Source organism: Neodiprion lecontei, chromosome 2, assembly GCF_021901455.1.
Source record: "Neodiprion lecontei isolate iyNeoLeco1 chromosome 2, iyNeoLeco1.1, whole genome shotgun sequence".
Taxonomy (NCBI): domain Eukaryota; kingdom Metazoa; phylum Arthropoda; class Insecta; order Hymenoptera; family Diprionidae; genus Neodiprion; species Neodiprion lecontei.
In genome coordinates, this window is record NC_060261.1 from 13,882,910 (window position 1) to 13,904,175 (window position 21,266).

Genomic DNA, 21,266 nt, shown 5'->3' on the forward strand with positions numbered 1-21,266 from the left:
GCGAGGAGTGAAATTTTATTTGTACAAATCCGGCTCGGATTAGAGTTTGCGGTTTGGAATTTGAGAAACCGGAATATCTGCGAAGTAATGCTTCTCCCTGGGCGGCGATTGACGTTCTACCAATGCCGATCCTGCGACTCGCTGCGCGACCAATTATGTGTCCTCTACCGATACGCAGAGCTTCCAAGAACCTCCGTCCCGCCACCTTCCCTGAGACTGCTTCCCGGGTTTGCCGCCGCACTGCGGGGGGCTAAATGCGACCGCCGCCACGTCTGAGTTTAATCGAAAATTACACTGGACCCTGTCGCTCTTCGTTAAACTATATCCGACTGTGGTGAATCGCTGGTACATAAGTAATCATTACTGTGGCTGAGAAAGGAACCCGGTAGCTCAATATATACCGTTGTCAGGTACAGGTAATGAAATACCCGCTAGCCGAACGACTCGATTCGTTCCCACCTATTTTACAACTATCGACTTACAGTTTCATAAACTGTTCTAATGTGTCGGAGCAATTTGAAAACTTCGTGCAAGAAAGAGCAAGTCTAGACCCGGAGTGGATATCCATTCGAAAAGCCTGGGTTGCATTGTAAGAAAAGTCATGTAAAGTCACGTGAAGTCACAAAGTCAATCAAAGGTGAAGTCACGAGGTCCTGAAGTCAGGTGTTCACCGATCTTCAGGAGCGGTCACCAACCCTTAAATCCTAGTGTACACCGCTCATGAGTACCGATGAAATCTCATGTGAATTTCTTCCATCGTTGATGAGCATTCAATGTACTAAAAAGAGTGTACACCAAGAAAGTCATTTTGTGAAGTGTTAGCTTTCGTAATGCATCGGCGTTTGAACGGGCCATACTTACAACAATTTTTATCCATCTCGGTTCGTCTGTGTTGACACTGATGTAAACGTTCCGATCCTTGGTGAAAGTACATGATCCCGTATCCTGTTCTGGGGGCCCCCCGACGTGGCGCTGCCTCGCTAATCAAATAAACCGCAGAGAATAACTGTAATGAGGGGCGCGAAGCAAAGCGGGCGATCCACCGAGCTCCCAGTCACACGCAGGGATATCCGCGTGTCTTCGCGCCACGTGATTACGCGGTTAAATGATTGCGCGGTGGGTATGTAACCGTGTATTTAGTAATTAAGGTCGGTTCTTGCCTGGTGCTAATGACGGTGCAGAGAAGTCTGTCCATCCGAGGCTCTGCTGGAAGAGGAAGATGCTGCCGCGGACGACCGATTCTCGGCTAGTAGAAACCGCGGCTCTGCCAAGTCACTCCTCGTAACGAGCTTTCGAGCTTGAGGGCGAAGGAGGCGAGCCCCGTACTTCTCTTCGGCCCTCCGAACGCTTTGTGCAGGACCGAATCGCTCGCTCTGTGTACCAGGGATCAGGCTGACCTCGCGCCTCGCCTCCATAATCTCTAATCTTTCATCCGATCCTTAATCCGACTGACCGCTATGAGATGTTTCACCATGTATTCGATTTTTATTTCGAAACTCGAAAGCAAATATTTTGGTGAAACTTTGTGGGGAATAAACGTTCACAAAGTGCAACTGATGCTAACTAAATTCAAGTTGGCATAAACAAAAAACCCTTTTTGAGAGATAAGCCTGAATAACTAAAAATAAGATCTGAGTTTTTTGCAACAAGGAATTGATGAACTTAAAATCAGTATTCACCTTTATATGCAATGATTGTTTAAATAATGATAATGAGTCGAAAACGAGAAGCTGCACATCGCAATAACCCCGTGGTTTAGATAATTATCCATTTTCCTCGCTTCGTGTCAGTTTTTAATTGATGCCAGAAATTGAACCCACACAAAGTTCAACTGCCACTACAGCCCAGTTCTAGCACAGTCATCGCGTGCCCGTAGAACCATTAACGACCTCGTAGGTATTTATGTGTAAGTTCTATAGGAGTAATAGTTGCCCCCATCTTGAAATAATTAAGATCATTTTCTGTGGATCGGTTACTTATGAAACCATTTCGATGATTAGGCTGCAGGCCGTTTGGTTAAGGCCCTGATGAAACTCCGAATTAGGGTAAAACATTGGTAAAAGGATATATATTGGGATATTTGCAAGTCCTTCCCGTCTTCTGCTTTTTTTGCTGCAACGAGTTTTTTCAGATTAGATTATTATTATTTATTTTATTCCTGCGCTTAGATCTACGATCGTTTTTCACAAAATGGATGAATGCGAACCTCTGCCTGTTTTTCGAGAGCCAGTTACGTCGAACCACGTTGATTTTATAGTTTGTTTCAAAGAACCGCATGGTCGTAAGGCTGTCTATTCGAGAAGAAAGAATATACAAATAACAATAATAAATAAAAATAGCTGTGCCTTAACTTTTGTATTAATTTCGGTAATATTTCATCGCTGCCCGGGGCAACTTCGTATATCTGAGGTCAACGGTACGGAGAATGGTTGTTTTATATTTCATGTATGTCCACGCGAGTCCCTGATCACGCTGCTGCAGCTCTGAACGAACGATAAAAAGTAGATTGATTTTCGTCAGCAGCCACGAGAGGAACTTAAAATATCATAGCACTGACTTCTTGTAACGGCCCAGACGATGCTCGGTCTAATTTATTGCTAAAATTAGTTGGGACATTTGCCCTGCCCGACGTACTTTATATAATCAAATATTGATGGGAGAAATTTTTGTACCTGCTCCTAGTGAAAGGCTGAACGGCCAAATAAACTCGTAATAGTATCGCGAATAACCATAATGCAAGGAGCGTGCGCCGCTGAGTTTTTGCTGTCTCTGATACCTTTCTTGACCCTACTTCTTACGGCGGTAATTATCCGGATGATTAAAATACAGCGAAGAAAAAGATCGGGGCACTTTACGAAGGATTTGATACACTGCAGGATTTATTCATTTTCTCTCGCATCGTTCTGTCGGTAAAGAAGCAATTTATTCTTGGAAGAGACACATTCGTCTGTGACTAAAGCGGTTTGGATTCCATGGTTAAATTTATGTATAACTACTCTGTGATATAAAGTAGAGCGGACCCCACGATCAAACGGTCAACTGGAAACGCTGCTAGCCAGTGGTCAGAAAAAGCCCAGCCGAAGAGGCTGGCTAATCGAGCAGCGGATTACGCAGCTCAAATTATCGAATCACTCCCCTTTCCTTTCGTCTCATCCCCATCGCCGTGATGCAGTCAGAGTTTATTCGATATCAAAGCACCCCTCGAAGTCAACCGGGTGAAAGTAATATCGGTACTCATATACGCAATTTTTAGAAGACCGTGCATGGATGAAACCTCATTCAGCGAGTCTTTACAGTGAGGCAGCGTCTGAATTATGTTTTAATACCTAATGAACGTTATAAATGTACAGGGTATATAATATAGATGTAACGATTTTGGTCAACTTAGTACCAGATGTGGCCATTATTTTATTCATTGTGTAGCCATATTTATTACGTGTAATCTGAGGTTGTGGCTACGAACGATACGGAGATCTTGATCGTTAGATCTACGTAAACACAACAGATTAAACGGTGAACTATGAAAAATTTCTCGCAAAAACTTACTCAACGTCGGACAGTTTAGTCATACATCGAGTAATTTTACAAAGACGACCATAAACGGTGCAGTGACTACAAATGATGAAATCTACCCTACTATTAACGAAGACATCCTGCCAATGGATAAAAATCGTGTAATTTGCAGGAGTAAGGAAACGGTTCACACAATCGACAAGACTGAAAATTGTCGCCGAGAGTACATGACGGGCTGCCAGTAAATCCTATTTCCGGATGGTCTTACGCAAATTGAGATTGAGCAACGTTGCGGTATTGGTGATGCCTCGCGCAGGTTCGCCCGATGAAGCGGAACGAAACGAGACGAAACGTAACGAAACGGAACGGAATGAGAGGATCGACGCACGAGTGGAATAATTCTGGCATGAAACGAAGGACATCGGCACGCCCCGAAGACCATATCCGGTTGTCGGGCTCGGTCGACCGGACCAGCCAACGGATTGAGATGCTTGCCGGTGACGTTTGTCTTTGTCTCCGGGGGAGCCCTCGACGACTGGAAACGCGGAGTGCCTCGTCTCCGTCAGGTCGAGCTCGGGAGGCGGAGCTGTCAGAGACAGAAGTTCTCACCCTCGGAAAAATAATTACCTACCACGGGTGCCGGTGGAGAACCTTCCTCTTCCCCGTTCGACCGCCCCCAAGCCTCCCCCGCGGAACGCCTCCTCTTCTCCCCAGAATTCATCGATGACGGCTATTGTGCCAATCAGACGCCCGAGCGCGTTGATAACTTAGCGAGTCATGCAACTCGTTATTTCAAATTCATTTGTTTCTCCAACCGGCGCTGCAGGTAGATGTATGTCGACAAACAGAATAGGCAGAGGAACGAACGACCCGCCCCCGCGGAAAACATATATTATATATATGTTGTATGCGTAATCTCACATTCAGGCGCGTAGGGATTATTCGCTGATACGTACGAACGCGTTATTTGAAAATTTGAAGGCGGGTATTAAAACGAGACTAATTGCTACGGGAAGGCAATTCCCCGAAGCGTTACGTACCTAGGTAGGTATACACTTAATTATGGCTGTACGGATCGAGGGGATTTTCACAGCGTAAGATCTTCCGCGATAACAAAATCGCGTATTATGATTGAATTCCCGGTGGAATACTCGGGTGGAGGCCAAGCATCCAGGGTCTTGTTTGTTACGATAATTATACTCGCAGTTGTCGTCGACTCTTCGGAGGATTATAGCAAGTCTCGTTGTTTTTGCTAGTGACTGTTCAGGCGAACGGGCGCATCGAACATCCCCAGGGATTTATGCCACATGGGGTCGCTGCTGCACCGAATGCAGCGAATCGTTCTGGGCTGACGCCTTCGCACACTGGGCTATGCTGCAGGGGATGCGCTCGTTGACGTGTAAAATCCCGATGTAGAAATATGAATTTTTCATACGCCTTACTCTCTGCCGCAGATTTTCACCCCTGGTCTCGGTATAAGGTGGATGCGTGATAGATGACTACCTACGTGACTAATTTGTTTACAACATTTCACATGTTCTCCTGAAATTTCAATGCTTGTGAGATGTTTTGATGGATGATGTTCAAAGGAAATTTCTCAAGTACCTTATCTTCAAGACTGTGGGCCAGTCTTTATTTCGACCAGATTAGAGACAATAATCTACTTCGCGCGAGCGTTTCTCTGTCTATTTCTTAGCTAGTTGACCTCCTCTCTTTAATTTTTGCATAAGCTAGTCAAGAGTAAGGTTGATTACCTTTCCGGTGTCTGAAACCTTCTGCCTTCGTAAGATTAACACTATAACTGTTGCTAACGAAGGCTTTTTCGGCTTGTATTTGATTTATAACGTTACTTGTCACCTTTCCGAAATTTTTTATGGAAGTTTCGCGGTGTTTTAATCTTTTTGAAGCCAGTATTATAATTAACTGTCTTTAGTCTACGCGCCCTTCGTTGCTGATTTATATAACCAGACCTGTAAGTATACAGGCGTTACGTAACACGCGACTTATATAAGCCTGGAGCGACGTTGTGCATGAAAAATGAGGTTCGTATAGTATAAGTGATATTTCTCTATCGCGCATATTAACAAACCTATAATACGTAACTAAGATGGCTTTTACTCATTTAATTGGAGCAAACATTTTCGTTACCTTCGATTTACTTCAAATGTGGAAATTTGTGGTTTAAAGTTTAAGAATCCAAAATGGTGGATCCAGTACAGTGAAAAAAATCGCAAGTACGTTGTGCGGATTTAATGAAACTCGATATCTGGAGGTTAAACTCTTTGGATCCGTGAGGTCAAATTTTTTGATTTTCGATTTTAAACAGGTATTTCCAGTGTCCTCAAAACCCCCAATTCTTAAATTTTATTTCACTTTGTTCACACACGTTCATACTTGTATGTTCTATGTTCATTCAAAGATAACTTTTTTTTTCTTTTTATTAATCAACTTTTAGACGCATTTTTGTAGAAAATTTTCTCGTGAGAACAAAATATTTGGTTGTAAATACCAAAATCAATTGAATATTTGTTTGAAAATTGTAAAAAAAAATTCAATCGAGTAAAATATACTTTTACATACGAAATATCGATTTTAATTCTTTCAGTTTAATGAAATAATACGTTTTTCATGCTATTATGAAAATATTGAATACCCTCTGGTAGATTTGAGTAAATTTTTTCATGCAATTCGCTAAATCTGTTCGGTGGATGAAGATTACTCAAATTTACGAAATCACGAGAGCTAGTAATTGATTACCACTATCAAATAATATGTTACATCGTAAATCTACAAAAAAAAAATGTTGTTCTACTGGCAAAATACTCTCTGTGACAAGTCGAAAATCCTTTCTCGCAAGAGAAGTGAAACGAACAGTTATTAGTAGGCGCTCCAGGCATCTGTCTAATACAATCAGCAGAACTAAATCATTCGTGGTCTGATAAGGTTGAATCAGCTTGTCAATTCACATTGAAATATTTCTCTGTCGTTGTTTGAACTGACTCCTAATTAATGTATCATAAATTACAATCAAACGATAATTCTTTCAGTTACAACAATTAAACAATCATTTTTCAATCCTTGTAAAATGATTTCGCTGCGTATCGCTACAGAATCTATAAGATTGTGATGTCAAACCTGTTCTTAGACATTAAAAAAAAAAACACTTTCTTGCCCGCACAGTATAAAATGATCCAAGCCTCTTGGTTGAAAATGACGCTTGGTCGGATTTATATTAACCCTGAAATTTCATTGCCAGGACGGAATTTAAGTCAACACAACCAAATTTATATATATATATATATATATATATGTCGGTGCACGATATTCTGGACGCGCTTTCTCGCGCTGTGATGTTTATAATATTGAAAAACATTTCGTTCATATTCAGTCTAAGCATATTTGTCAGTATTTAGATTAGTCATAGACCCTTTTCTTGAACGGACACTGTTAAAAATGATTGTGAATTTACTACACATTTACTGTACAAAAGAGGTGTAAATTTACAAATTCAGCGCAGCAACGTAAATTACTACGCACTTGCCTGAAATTTACAATGAAAATTTTTGATTTTACTAAAATTTGTAGGGAAAAACACAAAAAAAGTAATTTGATTTCACTAAATTTTGTAGTAAATTTATTGCGTTCGTAAATTGAATACACAGTAAATGTATGGTGAATTCACCGTTCCGTATCCGAATAAATCTTCTAATACATTGTAAGAAGTTCCGTACAGAAATTTTTAACAGTGTAGCCACAGCCCTAGAATATGCCGTTTTTAAATGGCAGTTGCATTGGAACCGAGCTATAAATCGGTAAAGAAACGCAGAGGCATGATGGACTCGTTTTCGCATCTCCCTGTACGCGATAGTTAATTGTTAGTGGAACAGATACAGACTATATATACATATTACAGATAGAGGCATTGTTAGTGAATCAAGACTGTTATTTTTGTTATTATTATCAGTGATTAGATTGAGTGTAAACAAGTCTGCTAGTAAGAGTAAAACCATGGACGCCCCCGAGCCACCTTACCCCGAAATATATATATATTTTTTTTTCTAACGTTCCGTGCGAAACCCATATCTACGATCCGAGAAGCTCTGTCACTGCTAATTTCATCATCAATGTTCAACTCGCGACAAGTGAAGAAATCAACGAATTCCCTACGACTTGACGGAATCACTGTAAAATTCCAAAAGGTCGTTAATCGAGAGTTTTCCCGCTGGCCCAGCGACTTCCGGTCCCGAAATTGACAGAGGTCGTCGTAGGCGCAGCTGACGAGGCTGCAGCCCTCGCCGCGGCCGTCGCCCTGGATACGCGGGGGCCGCTCGACGCGCGTCTCTCGGATTCTGGGGTAGTTCGGGACGTCGCGAGGGCGGCTTGCTCCAGGTCTCGCCTGATTGGCGGCTACAGACTATCGACCATCCTGGGACCGGCCCTTTGTTTTAGCCAACACCCCCGACCCTCCTTCCTTCTCTCCTTCTCTCGTTCTCCGCGCGTCGACCAGCTCCAGCTGTTACAGCGATGGAGGAGCTCTCTCGACGACGCTCGTTCTTTTCTTTTTTTCTTTTTTTCTTTGTTTTTTTTTTTTGTTTTTTCCTTTTACCGACGTCTGGACCTCACCTTGAATTTCACGCCGTTGCGAAGTTGTAAGCCGCACCTTCGATAACGGACAAGTTTGACAATTCTGAGTATCAATTGCGGCAGCGATTTTCAACACTTTCAACGATCGTCGTAACGGATAAGCGTGGGAAAATAACCGCCTTTGCGAATTTCAAGGATCTTGAAGAAGTGTGAGACTGCAATCGTAGCAGCATTCGTATTATATATACTTTATTCACGCATCTAAAAATCTGATGGATCCAGCTTGCATAAAGACTCGAGTTGTCAATGATATCGAAGACCAATCGTTAATATTTGAGAAGCCAACATTGAATTTTGGTTTATTATTTGAGGGTATGGAACTGTGAAATCTAAGCTAAATATAGTATTGATCTGTTAATTTATTATCGAGATTCTCTTCAATCATGCTTTATCGATCAACGCTTCAAGTACACAACTATGCGAATTCAATCCTTTGGTTACGCATTTGACAATTTTGTCGTTAATCGCGAAAGAAAAAAAGATATCGAAAGATTCACGGTATGAAACGAATAGCCAAGAAAGTATGTGCTTGTCCGTGAAATACGCGACGAAACTTTTATGTGTTTAGTAAACGTTGTATACTTGTACTGATTTTATATAACGAGTACGCGAAGCCCTCGAGGGTGAAAAACTTGTTATTTAATAACCGCGATCCCTAACGAGGGTGCAAATAAGAACATATTAAATGAATCCGCGTCATTAGCTTCGTCGAATTCTGTTCTTCGTCTCCCCCGCCGCCGCTGACCAGTATTTTGCCGGGGAATGCGCTCCTCGTTTTTAATTAATAGAGCGTGCTACTGCAGCTCGGCAATGGAGATACTTGGCGTAGGGTAGAAGCAGAACGAAAAGAAGTAGAAGAAGACGATGAAGCAGAGAATGAGGAAGTGTGGGGAGCACGCGAAGCCAGAAGAAAACGCTGAAGAGGAACGAAGAGAGGATGATGAGGAAAGAGGGAAAGGTAACGGGCAGAGGCAGTAGTACGGAAAGACAGGGGGAGGGTTTGAAGGGGGCGGTTTTAATGAGGATGAGCGCGATAAACCTCCCTCGAATCTCCCTCGCGGCCCTTGAGCATCCAGCGGATGCCCAACGAACAGCACCCGGTGAGAGCGGCACCCACTGCCGAGCGCGAGATACCGAAATACAAAAGAGAAAGTAATTTCTTTTCCCAGCAATTTTTACTCGAGGATTTGTTTTATTTTCCCCGAGATGGATGAAAAGTGAAAAAAAAAATAAAAAAAAAAAATAAAAATAAAACGAAAAAATAATAATACTAGAGAGAAAGAAGAGAGAGATGAAGAGAAAGATGGAAAAGAAGTAAAATTATTCCGGTTTAGGAACTAGGATCATGAATCTTACGCGAGAAGATTTCTCTTCCTGGATTTCGGTTTGGATCGGATCAGCTGCGAAAACTGACTTTTAGCTGTTTGGAATATTGGGGAATTGTGTGTTCAACATTGTTTATCTAGTGTACCAGACGACTACTTTTCTTCTTATCGGGAGTCTTTAGGGAAAATCTAAGTTCAACGCTGGTAGATAGGAAACTGAAACTACAATCCGAATATCCAACATTACAAAATGTAGTTTCGCTTGCCGATAATTTGCTGGCGTGGAGTGGAGAGTGTCAAGGACAACCTCCGATATTCCAGTATAAGAGCGTGAAGAGCAATACTGCTCCGAGGTTTAACCCAAGTTGGAAGATCTCGGAGGGGTTTGAGACGGGCAATCGAGGCGTACCGTCGGCATCGGGACGATGCTGCAGTAGGGTGTGATTTAGGTGATTTTTTTTCCTCCCGGGTTGCCGAAATAATTCACCCCTAATGCCTCCGCTAACTGCGCCCAGGGTCGGGTTCGAGACCGTTCTCGGCGACTGTTTATTGCCAAAAAATGTCATCTTATATATCACACACGCGTTTCTAAAGAAGACATTCCGAGGGAGAACGAACTGTCGGGTACGTTCGCATAATGGCTTGTGCTTAGAACAAACTCACCGCTATAGGTGTAATAGATGCGAAGGACTTTCTGACTAATGAAGGAGTAAGTTGTTACGATCACTGTGGAAATGAAAATTTTAATTTTTACGTACCTACCCATCTGTAACGATATACCGACATGTGTTTAATTTTGGCTCATGTTCGTGGACCGATCTTTTACGAATTCAACGAGATGCATTACAGATTATAGCTCGAGGCGGATTTCCGTCGCGTCTAATTGTGTTCGACGTTAATTCGAACGAAGGCTCGGTGATTGACGGGAAAGAAAAGCGCAGTTTGGTGTATTTGTCCATGTAGCCGGTGAAACGAGGCAAAATTGTCTGACGTTCGATCGAACAATGTCCGCGACCGCAATCTCAAATTAGCTATTGTGTACAAACCCTCTTCTCCCAACCAAACTCGATACTCACTCGGTGATATCTGATATCCCTGATCAATTATAAAACATGAAAATTCTTCAGAAGCTCGCGCTTCGTCCGCATCATCATCGTCATCATCGTCATCATTCCACGCGCCGTCGGCCAATCAGCGTTGGATACGTATGCGCACCGTTGTCTTTGAAAACCGAACAAAGCGAACCCGGCATCGTTAATTTAATTTAATTAAAATCAATCGCTCCAAATCCTTGCCATAACGACGTCAAAGCTAAATCCTGGTGGGTGCGGGGTGTATAGGCATATCGATTGTATTATTGTAATCAAATTAATTAACCAGCTATTAACTTGTCGCAAAAGCTTCGCCTCGCTTCGACTTGCCTTCCACCATCCCTCGCCCCCCGATTCCTGTTGATTACCGATCGCTAATTATACCAAACTGACAAGACCCGCCCCGCCAAAGCCTGTTTCTGCATGCTTGTACGATATCGCTGACCCCTCCCATTATGTCGTCGTAGAGGCAATAACTCGGCACCTGTCAGCCGACTCTGTCGCCGAACAACCCGCAGCTTTGCTGTGACGCAATGGCGTGGAGGAAATAGCCATAACCTCCTCGTAGTCAATTATAAGATGGCGAGAACTTGCCGTAATCCTCTCATCACTTGAAATAATTCTCATCGTTTTCAACCTATCACAAGTCTCGCAGTCATTCGCTACTCGAAGTCCGATATGAGGGTTTGGATTAGCAATATGACGAAACAGCCGATTGTTTTAAGTTAATTTAACAAACATGAAGGCATTAAAAAGTTTTTCCATGCTGTTCAGCCTCTATTCTTCGTAAGAAGTTGATTGGCAGTAAATAGTGGGATCAAAAAATATTTGTAAAGTCGATGAAGACTGTTTTCACGTAGCGTGTGCTGAGTTGAATCTGTGAAACTTAGCAGATTTAACTTTGTCGGATTTTCATGCTGGCTGCTGACCTCGACTAGCTTCATATCTTTCAATCTCATCTCGTGAAAATCTTGTGAATTAAGCAAAGCAAACTTTTTCAGATCAAGCATATCGTGATTCGGTAAGGCTGGGTGAATATGAGTGATGACTGCTCCGCGTCATCGCAACAAAATGAAATAATTTCTATCCGCCCGTGAACTTGACGCGGGTGAGTTTGACATCTCACGCCCCGTTTGGATTAAGTTGGCTCCCCTGTGTTGCAGACGAAAATATTACCGCGGCACGATCACGCCGGCCAATAGATCTCGATTGTTTCGCGCATGCGCGGTCATTCAAGCGGCCAAGCGTTTCACCGTGCGATCTTCTCTGTATCTTCATCCTCCGACATCGAGTAATTGATCCCTGATGCACGCGTGTAGCGCGTGACGGAAAAAGACTCGTGGGTGGGCTCGTTTGATATTTTCATACTCGACGTAGAGCTCCGGACGATTAACGTGCGTTGGGTTCCAACAAGGAAGGAAATTGAGCCGTAACATCGAGCCGCGTGGGCCTCGGATGAAAAGCTCGGATTGGGGCCTGGTAGCTGAGATTGAAGAGCCAAGATAACGTTCGGGGATTTTCATTACCGTAATACCTACTATGCTGCATTTTTACGTCCCTCGTTGTCGTATCCGGGTTGAATGCACATCGAGTGACGTAACAACGCACCGCGTGCGGTTTATACGTTGACGTAGGATGGCGCAAGGACCGGCCGGGCCATCTAATCACGAGGCTCGTGTAATCATCTCCCCCAACTCGCCACAGCGGACGATCCAACCCCCGGCGCGGTCAGGGCGTCCTTTATTCGCCGAGCTAGAAACGCGGCGACATTCTCTTTTTGTCCAGCCGCCCCCGACCTGCACCCTCCTCAATCGGACGAGTTACGGCTTAGCCTCCCACATAATTAAGTCGCAATTGAAAATTAATCATTGAAATTGACGTCGAGATCGAGTCGGATAAAAAAGAAGATTCGCTTTGATGTGGCGCCCGGTTCCCGCGGAAGCTTCTTACGCCAATTATTTCCCGGATTATTATTTTGCATCGCGTACCCCTCCTGCTCCTTCTTTCCCTCTTTCTCTCTCTCTCTCCTCGTCACAGAAGCGGGATACGTTTTTTTTTATGGATTCTCTAAGAGGATTAGACCACTAGAGTGCCGCGTCTTGCCTCTCTTCCGATGCAACCGTCATCTCTTTGACGCACATCTGCAATCTCTCGAATTTCTCGAATTGGAAATAAACGTAACACGGCGCACAAATCACTCCCAGTACCTCTTCTCATCTGTGTTTTATCCACTGCTGCACACTTGTTGTCCGGCTACACTGAATCCTTGAAACAAATCGTCCGTGTGAAATAGATTTGAAAACCGGATGCGGTACCAATTGTCGACCGCCCGAAGAGCCGGCAAGTTCCGATGCCGAGTGTTGCGTCGCCGTTGGGGGAAAGTCAAATTGCATTATTATCTTTTAACGTTAGATCGTTCATTGTAGAGCACCGATTCAGGGATGAAACCCGAAAGTGCTTTGATGTCGGTGAGACCTAGCGTTTGTAGGGTTTGCCTTTGGAGGAGGGCGCGCGTACACGTGTCGCGGCTTACCCATACCTTCGTTCGTACCTCCAACGACACGGCATTTTCCCGGCCTAGTGTTGTTCAGCTTGATTTTATTGCGCAGAAGCCCCGTGCGTGGTAACTGGCCGTCAAACCTCGCCGAAGCCCCTCTTCAGCGCGTGTCGCTCCACCTCAATCGTTATATTAGGACCTTTTCTCGCTGATTGATTCAGAGCGGATTTAGTTAGGCACTCTCTGTGCTACGATCAGAACGAATTTCCAATAGCACGCGGATTTGTTCGGCGAGTTAAGCGGAAAGAGAAAGAAAGAGATAGATAGAACCTTTTCATTTTACGGCTCATCGCCGTCCGACAACGACCGAAAAAATCCGCCAACCAACTCTTTTGGCCATCGTCCAGTCTGCTTTTTCCATCTTCCAGAGCAATTTTACAGTTTCAAAGCTGGAGGTGGCCAAGCTCATCACGGAAAAACACCTCTTCGTCATCGAGTAAATAATTCCTCGACAACTGCGCTACTTTCTATGATTATTACGCTGAAAACTAAGCTGTCAAAGGGTGCAAAAATGCGACGCCGGATTCAATTATTACGAGCTCGCAGTGTCAGCTGTAACGGATATTAGGTTATTTTCTTTGAGAAGCATGAGAATAAAGTCCGAGGATGAAGAGGAGAAAAGAAATCTGGATAGAGGCCATTTTATTGAAGGGATCTTGGCAGGCACTCCCACTTCCTCGACCGCGCCGCCCCGTTCTTGAAATCCTGGTAATCCGCGATGAGACATAGATTGAGTTCTGCCCGCCTGGCGGAAAAAAGGAAAGGGAGGAAAGGAAAGAAAATTGGAAACCCAAGCTGCCGCCCTCTCCACCACCCACCTGGTTAGCTGGATAATAAAATTGCAGCCAGACTGCCGCTGGTGTTACCGTAAGCCGGGTTCGACCGACAAGCAGACCAGAACTGAGACAGGCGAGCCTCTCCTTTTCCTCATTCTCATTTTCTCAGCTTCGCAAACCTTTTTCGAGAGCTCCTCTCGAATCATTGCTGTCCCTAGAATGTCTTATACGGTAAGAGAAGTGAGGAGTAAAAATAAAAGGTGTACAAAACGTGTCGTGATACGAAACTTCTTTTAAATCGTTTTTACTTCTCCGTTTTTGGATAATTTTTATGAACGTATTTCTTCTTCGGTGCAATGTTCGGTTTTAATGATACTATTAAAGTTTCACCTGGTTTCAACGATCTCAAAAATTTCAAATGATTTCAATGGATTTTACCAAATTTTATAGGGTTTCAAAAATTTCAGAGGTTTCAGATCATTTGGCAAGATTTCAAGGATAGTCCCCCCCTCCCTCGCGGGTACCAGTTTCGATACCCAGATAATCCTTTTCCACAGAAAAGAAGATATTAGATACGTTTTTCATCAAGAGTTCAGGCTATCAATTCTGAAAAGCTTTTACTACGATTTAGGAAAACCATAACATCCGACAACTTTTTCGCTGCCAGATTTGCGAGATCCTTTATTACACATTTCACAATTATTCACCTTATCAGCTGCGAAAACCCGCGATTTTGTAACAGCCAGAACTCTGACAGATCCATTAGGGTAATTGGCAATTTGTTAAAAAAAAAAAAAAAAAACAAGATCGTTCTCCCCTAGGTTGCGCAGATGGCGCGTGTTTCGATCGAGTTTTCTCGAGCTTGCGAAGAAAAAGGCTTTGCCGCCCTCGCTAACGCGGCGAAGAGAGTCTGTGCAACGCACTGTGGATCCGAACTGAAAGTCATCAACACTTTTATCTCACTGGACGAGCGTCTCTCCCCTCGCCTTCCTTCCCTTTGATTCGCCGATAAGAGGTTGTTGGTATTAATTTAAAACACAACTTCAACGAATCTCTCCTCGCCCCTCCCCCTCCCCCCCCCCCCCCTCCTCACAACCCTCCCGCCTTATCCTATCCACCTCTTCGCTAACGGGTAGTGATTATTTTAATACAACTGTTGGCAAGGAGAAGGCGGAGCTGCAGAGGAGCAGAGCGACGGAAAAAGGACTTGTAATTTGTTTCGAGATCGTATCTTCAAAGTGGCTCTTTTATCTGCGGCCAAAGGGACACCGGCAACGCGCTTGAATCTCGCTCGGCACGGGGGAGGACCTTGCCTTTCTGTGTATATCGCTTTCCGAGACCAACACTGACCAGGGGGCAGAGCCGATATTTCACTACACTAGTTTCACTCGCAGTAATTGATAGTTCCAGATCCCCTCGATAATTTCTGATTTTCCTAATTCTTTGTACAAGCCGTTCATTTTTCAGAGAAGTTGTTTGCCTGCTGCCGTTCGATTTATTTTTTACGTACGTGCATTCGCTCGATGAACATATAACTATTTTGCCACTTGACAAGATCGTTACGTTAATTTAGTCAGGGACAATGGCATAAAACACAACTATAATAGACACAAATTTGATAAGCCCAGCTCAAGCAGCACTGTTCACGTTCACTAGATCCAGAAACTATTTGTGCACTAATCAAAATCGTATCATGGATTTAATCAGGAAGGATGACGTGAAATACTATGAGACGCGAGTTTGATAAGTCCAGCTTGAAAAAAATGCAGTACAGCAACAATGTAGTCGAACAATATTGGCTGTCTGCTTACTTCGAATTCTTATCCAAACAGATCAAACCCTGAAAAACACTGTTCGATTCACAGAACAATATTTCTCATCACTTTGCGTAGGAGTTGAGCGGGGCGAAACTAACCAATTTCATCTCAGTGTTGTACAGATAGGTTTGCGCATGCGCAGTCCACAATTGCTTCGCTTTAATCCCTTTTGAGATCAATTCTGTCCCTAGGGAGAAGAAATTAACAACTCGCATCCCGCACAACTCTCTCTTTTTATAAAAACTATCGTGCGTGACTCGGGCCAAAATTTGGCGCGCCAACTTTCATTCCTTGTCACACGATATCACTTATCTCTATACTAACTGCATGCCTGACTAGCGTCTTCAGCCTGAATCGATTGGAAGCAGACAAAATCGACACCAGAGCGCTACAATACCCTAAATGGAACTAACGAATCACGTGGTTCACTGCGTATGTGATTTGTTAAAGCGACTAGATCTGTTTCCGATTGGCTATCACCCAGGTGACCCGTTAGTTTAACTTTGGCTATTGCAGCGCTAGTGTCGGTTTTTCGGGCTTCTATTCGCCACAAGCTACCCAGTGCTGAAAGCATACGAGTCAGCTATCCAGTTAGTGCAGAAATCAGCTCACACGCGTCACTATGTACCGAACGTAAAATGTAAATTCACACTCCCCCGGAAAGAATCGAGGATGAAACGGCATCGCCCACGGGATTGATGAAGAAAAACGTGCGAAGGGGGGGATACGAGTTTCACAGGTGCGCGTGGCGCACGGGCTGCTGTAGGTAAGAAATAAATAAAAGTTGGTCCCGGTTGTATACCTACCTTAGGCTCGTATCGCGACGGGCGTATCTTTTCCTTATATCGCCCCGGAGGATCGGGGTAAGTCGGTAGCACCGTGCAACACACGATGCGCACAATTAATATCGCGCCACTATCTACGATCTCTCATTATTACTTGGTCCGGCATACCGGCGTTCGTGTGTTGAGCCCCCTACTCGAGGGCTATGTGTGAGCGAGGGGGCGACCAGAGACCGGCTACCGGACGCCCCAGGACATCGCACGACGAGCCATGCATCATCGTGCAGTAACGAGCCGGGACGCATCGCGTGTCGATTCGTATTTAAAATTTGTATAATTCTCCCCTCTACCGCGCTTTTTTCACATCGCGAAACCGAGTACCGATTATCTAGCACGCGTTCCGAGGCTCTGCACTCACTTACCTACAATCACTGCAGCGTTAAAGAGACGATCGTACGGTGCGAAATCGATTTTTTTTGAATTTTTTTCATTTTTATTTTTGTTTTTTTCTTCTTCATACAAATCTGCCACTCAATTGCTGTCCACTTTTCTGGGCGTGGGTTCGAATCTCTCACTGTTATATACTGACGCAAAATGTAACGGAATTACCGGGTGAGGTTCAAGGATTATAAGATGTCTTGTACGAGCAGATTTTCTCCGAGAACTGTTATTACGTACCACGATAACTCGTCGTAGGAAATCAATCTCTGATCGTTTTGTATACGGCTGGTAGTAAACTATAGCCTGTAGCTCCACTTTCCGTAACAATATAATTCATACATACATATATATATATGTGTGTTATAAAAGGGTGAACACGATACCACAAGTGGTATGTAAAAGAGCACGTCTGAAAAAGCGTTATTCGTGATACGTATAGCTTAAAATTCCACTAGCGTACAGGATTTTATTCGAAGATGACGATGAGGTGAAAAAAAAAATAAATAAAAAATGAAAAAAATTCAACGTCATAAAAACGACAGATCCCGTCGACCGTAATTTCCTTCGTCTATCACCTCGTCCCAAGAGGCTCTTAATTTTTCCTCCCACACACGAACGAACGGATGTACGAGAGGAGGGTGGCGTAAAAAGGGTGAAACCTACGGCTGTTAAAGACAGGGGTTGAATCGTCGTGGGCTTCTCTCGGTGCGTTACTCGGTCAATCGCTGCAAGGGATGCCTATACCTCATTAATATTAACCACAACCCTTCCCCGGGCGTCTAGACGGTCCGCGGGTGTGTGACGGGGTGGCGATACCTCCTCCACAAAGGCTGCCCAGAGACCAGGGTACCCGGCTATATTCCGTCGACGACGTTTCTACGCAGTATTCGCCACGTCCACCACCCGCGCTGCATTCCACCCTAAACACATATTAATTAGCCACCGGTCGACAGGAAGACATAACTCCGTCGGTGAGAGGCGCCCCCCTCCTCGTCCTGCAGTTCGAGTGTCGCGTTACGTGCCCCGGGTGGCCATCCACCGACCAGCGGTAGCGTCCCCGACGTAGCTGGACCTGGAACTCTGCGCCAGTCAGGCCCACGGCGTCGGAACCCGAGGCCGGCACTCCTGGGGCATTAATAATCCGGGTAGCTACCCATATGTTAAACGTCTGGCCAAGCGCTCCCCGATGCGGACTGAGGCGGTAGCTACCTACAGCGTAGAGATGTTCTCTCCTTCCCACTCCCCCTCCCCGTTCATGTCCTTACGCCCTTATCACCACGCGCGTGTCCTCCTTCCAAAATTTTTCCGTTCAAACGGGAGTTCGGCGTTACTGTTACCCTCAAAAATCTGATTACACAGCGCAACGAAATAAAGAAGAAAAAAAAAAGAAAACAAAAAAAAAAAAGAAAAAAAACGAAGAGAAGAAAAGAAAAGAAAACTTCTTTTGCTGCCCCGATTTTTTCCGCGAGTTTCGGCGTTTGAGAACATGGAATTTACGATTAAAATCATGATTATATTTGATTTTACGGGATGGTCTCTGATATAATTATGATTTCACTCGGAAACTTTTCGTTTCCAAACACCAAAAATTTACGGAAAAAAATCAGGGCGACAGAATTTTTTTGTTTTTTTTTCTACTTTGTAAAGCTATCTAGTACTTTTTTTTAATATACATATTTAGATATAAAAAAAGAAAAAAAATCTAATTTTTTCATCAAAATACTACTTTTTTGAGTCACATATGAAAGTGTCGATAAAATAACTAACTACAGCCAATTTTGGAAAACGACGCTTATTCCTAGGGTCGTTGACATCAAATCTTGCTAAAACCGCTCAAATATCAAGGGCGACGAAACCACTGTTGACCGGTGTTATGAGACAAGTTTCTGCCTGGAAACTTTTTAGTCGGGAATCTCATTCCACTGTGAAAAATGGTGGTGTTAAAATTGACAAAAATTGACCGGTGTGAACTGCTGTAAAACAACTTTTGTAATCATTTCGGAAATTAAATATCGCATAGTGTTAAATTAATGGAAAATTATAGCCTGTAGAAGTCCACAGTGCGTTTTTCTTTTTACTCATGGGGAGAATAAAATAGATTTTACTTAAAACTGTTGGAAAAGAAAGACAGGTGAAGGTTTTTGATAAATAATAACCATGTTGACTGTAATTTTTACTATAAATATAACAGATTTTAGTCTGCACACAGTAGTATTCACTGTGTTTAGAGTAAATTTTTTTTCTAAATTTTAAAAATTCTACGAAGTATATTTTACCAAAAAACCTGATGTGTTCTCCTCATTTTCTACCGTCTTGAGTAAAATCAACTCTTTTATTCTCTCCGTGCATTCAAACAATTTTTTTTTTTTTTCTGGAATCATTTTTACCGTCAGAAGGCGCCAAGGACATGATTTTAAAAAATCTATGAAATTTCAGGGTTCTTCTGACAATTTTCTTACAAAAGATTGAGATCGCAATCGGAGAATCCGATTTGAACAAAAATTGTTTAATACACTTTTGAGCCAAAATCAAGAGACCCGTGTATCGGTGTTTCATTAAATGCCCATTTATTTGAAAGAAAAAAAATATAACCACAAGTAAAAAATCTCCGGGAAATATTATTATATCTATTTCTCTGAAAATTTACTTAAAATGCGATATTGATGTTTTTCCAACTACCTCATGTTTGCAGAATATTCTGCACCCAACATATCCTAGATATTCTAGAGATTGCAACTTTATACAAGTTACGATACTTTACCTATTTGTCACGAAATATTAATTTTATCAATGTATTAAAAACAAGTTTCGAGTATTATCTTTCTCGCCAGTAAATATCCATTCGGTGAAACGTCCAAGCACGGTTTGTTAAAATCTGCGTATCCTCTGCGTAATTTCTCCTTGCTAGCAGGCATTGTTCTGATGACAGATTTTGAACCTTTTTCAGGTACCATTACCCGGAGGAGGCTTGGAGACCACCGCCAAGACGGTATTCCTCGATGCCACCGTCGCCGTGAAGACTTCGGAACGCATATACTAGATTGTAGAAAAAGTAGCACTGTATTCTTCCGATCAACCCCCCGTCATAATGTAAATAAAAGCGCATATCTCCTCCCCCCCCCCCTCCCCCCACACACACACACACCTATGGTAATCTCTCGGAATATCGCCCAGCCTCCCAAATACTGCCACATCACATGAGTAACAAAATCATCGTTTATTAATAGCACATGTTATATATAGTATACATATATATATATCACACATAAAATAAATTTAGAGATATCGGTAGGAAGAGAATAATGAATATACATATAGGTAAATATCGAAAGTGCACAAATTGTCGTTGATCAAATCAAATATTATTGATATAATAGCATTCATATTGTATACATATTGTACAAATGTTTCAATTAGCCCCTCGAATCTTCCTCAAGTTCAACATTGTGGCATAAAGAAAAAAAAAAAAAAAAAACGAAAAAAAAAAGGAATCATCAGGCACGCGAGAAGTTATACATTCCCAAAGTACCTAATTTGTATATACTTATATAATACACATTAATAATTAATTATCTATCTCGTATATAAACACATACAAACACGATAGTTGCAAATAATTCTTGAACTATTATCATTTTGATAAACATTACACGTACGTTAGTTTTACCGATATACAGACATTTACTGATTAACATCAAATCACTATTACTATTATTTCTTATTTTATTATTTAGTCAATCGTAATACATGGGAGAATGTGTGGTGAATTGTAAGACATTTTCCTATTTTCGTTGTCAGACGTTGTTATAAGAAAATATGAATAAGGAAGATTACAATTGGCCGTAGAATCCTTCGCAATTATCATTGCTCGTTATCGATTACGTTAGTTATTGTCAGTAAATATTATTATTATGAAATATTATTATTATAAAATATTATACCCTACGATTGTATTAGAATTCTTTTTGTTTTTTGGAAATATTTCTGTAGCATTTACGACACATCTCGTAGTTCTGTGTATGAGCGAGTGAACCGTTGCGTCAACGGGGGAGCGTGAAATCGGTGAGAGAAAAACAATTGTTATTAAGCTCAGGAAATTGAAGGAAAATAACGACGGTTGAGCGAGAACAAGCTGCCGCAACTAACTCAGTTTTCACTAAAAATCGGCCCAGATTCTTCTTCTTCTTCCGACACTCGGCGCCTCCGCTTATAGAATCCCGGATTCAAGACGTCTTGTGCTCACGGTTGCGTGTCCGGTTGGTACCTCATCCGATAACCAGACCCGGAGCTTATGAAATATCATTTTTTCGCGGAGTAATC

The 21,266-nt window shown here is 42.8% G+C and overlaps 1 protein-coding gene across 7 annotated transcripts in view; it reads left to right on the top strand.

Annotated features, from left to right (window-relative positions):
* Positions 1–20,495, top strand: part of LOC107222045 (transcription factor Sox-2) — a 314,756-nt gene extending 294,261 nt beyond the window's left edge. For 3 of the 7 annotated variants that reach the window (XR_006902923.1, XR_006902925.1, XR_006902924.1), the window contains one exon: positions 19,894–19,950. Coding sequence is in view for 1 of the 7 variants with exons in the window: in XM_046731974.1 (XP_046587930.1) it covers positions 19,894–19,963 (70 nt within the window). In the remaining 6 variants the exon portion in view is untranslated. Of the gene's footprint in view, positions 1–19,893 lie in introns of all 7 variants that reach the window. The other 4 variants (XM_046731976.1, XM_046731974.1, XR_006902929.1 and 1 more) reach the window with 3 other exon arrangements.
* The last annotated feature ends 771 nt before the right edge of the window (positions 20,496–21,266 follow it).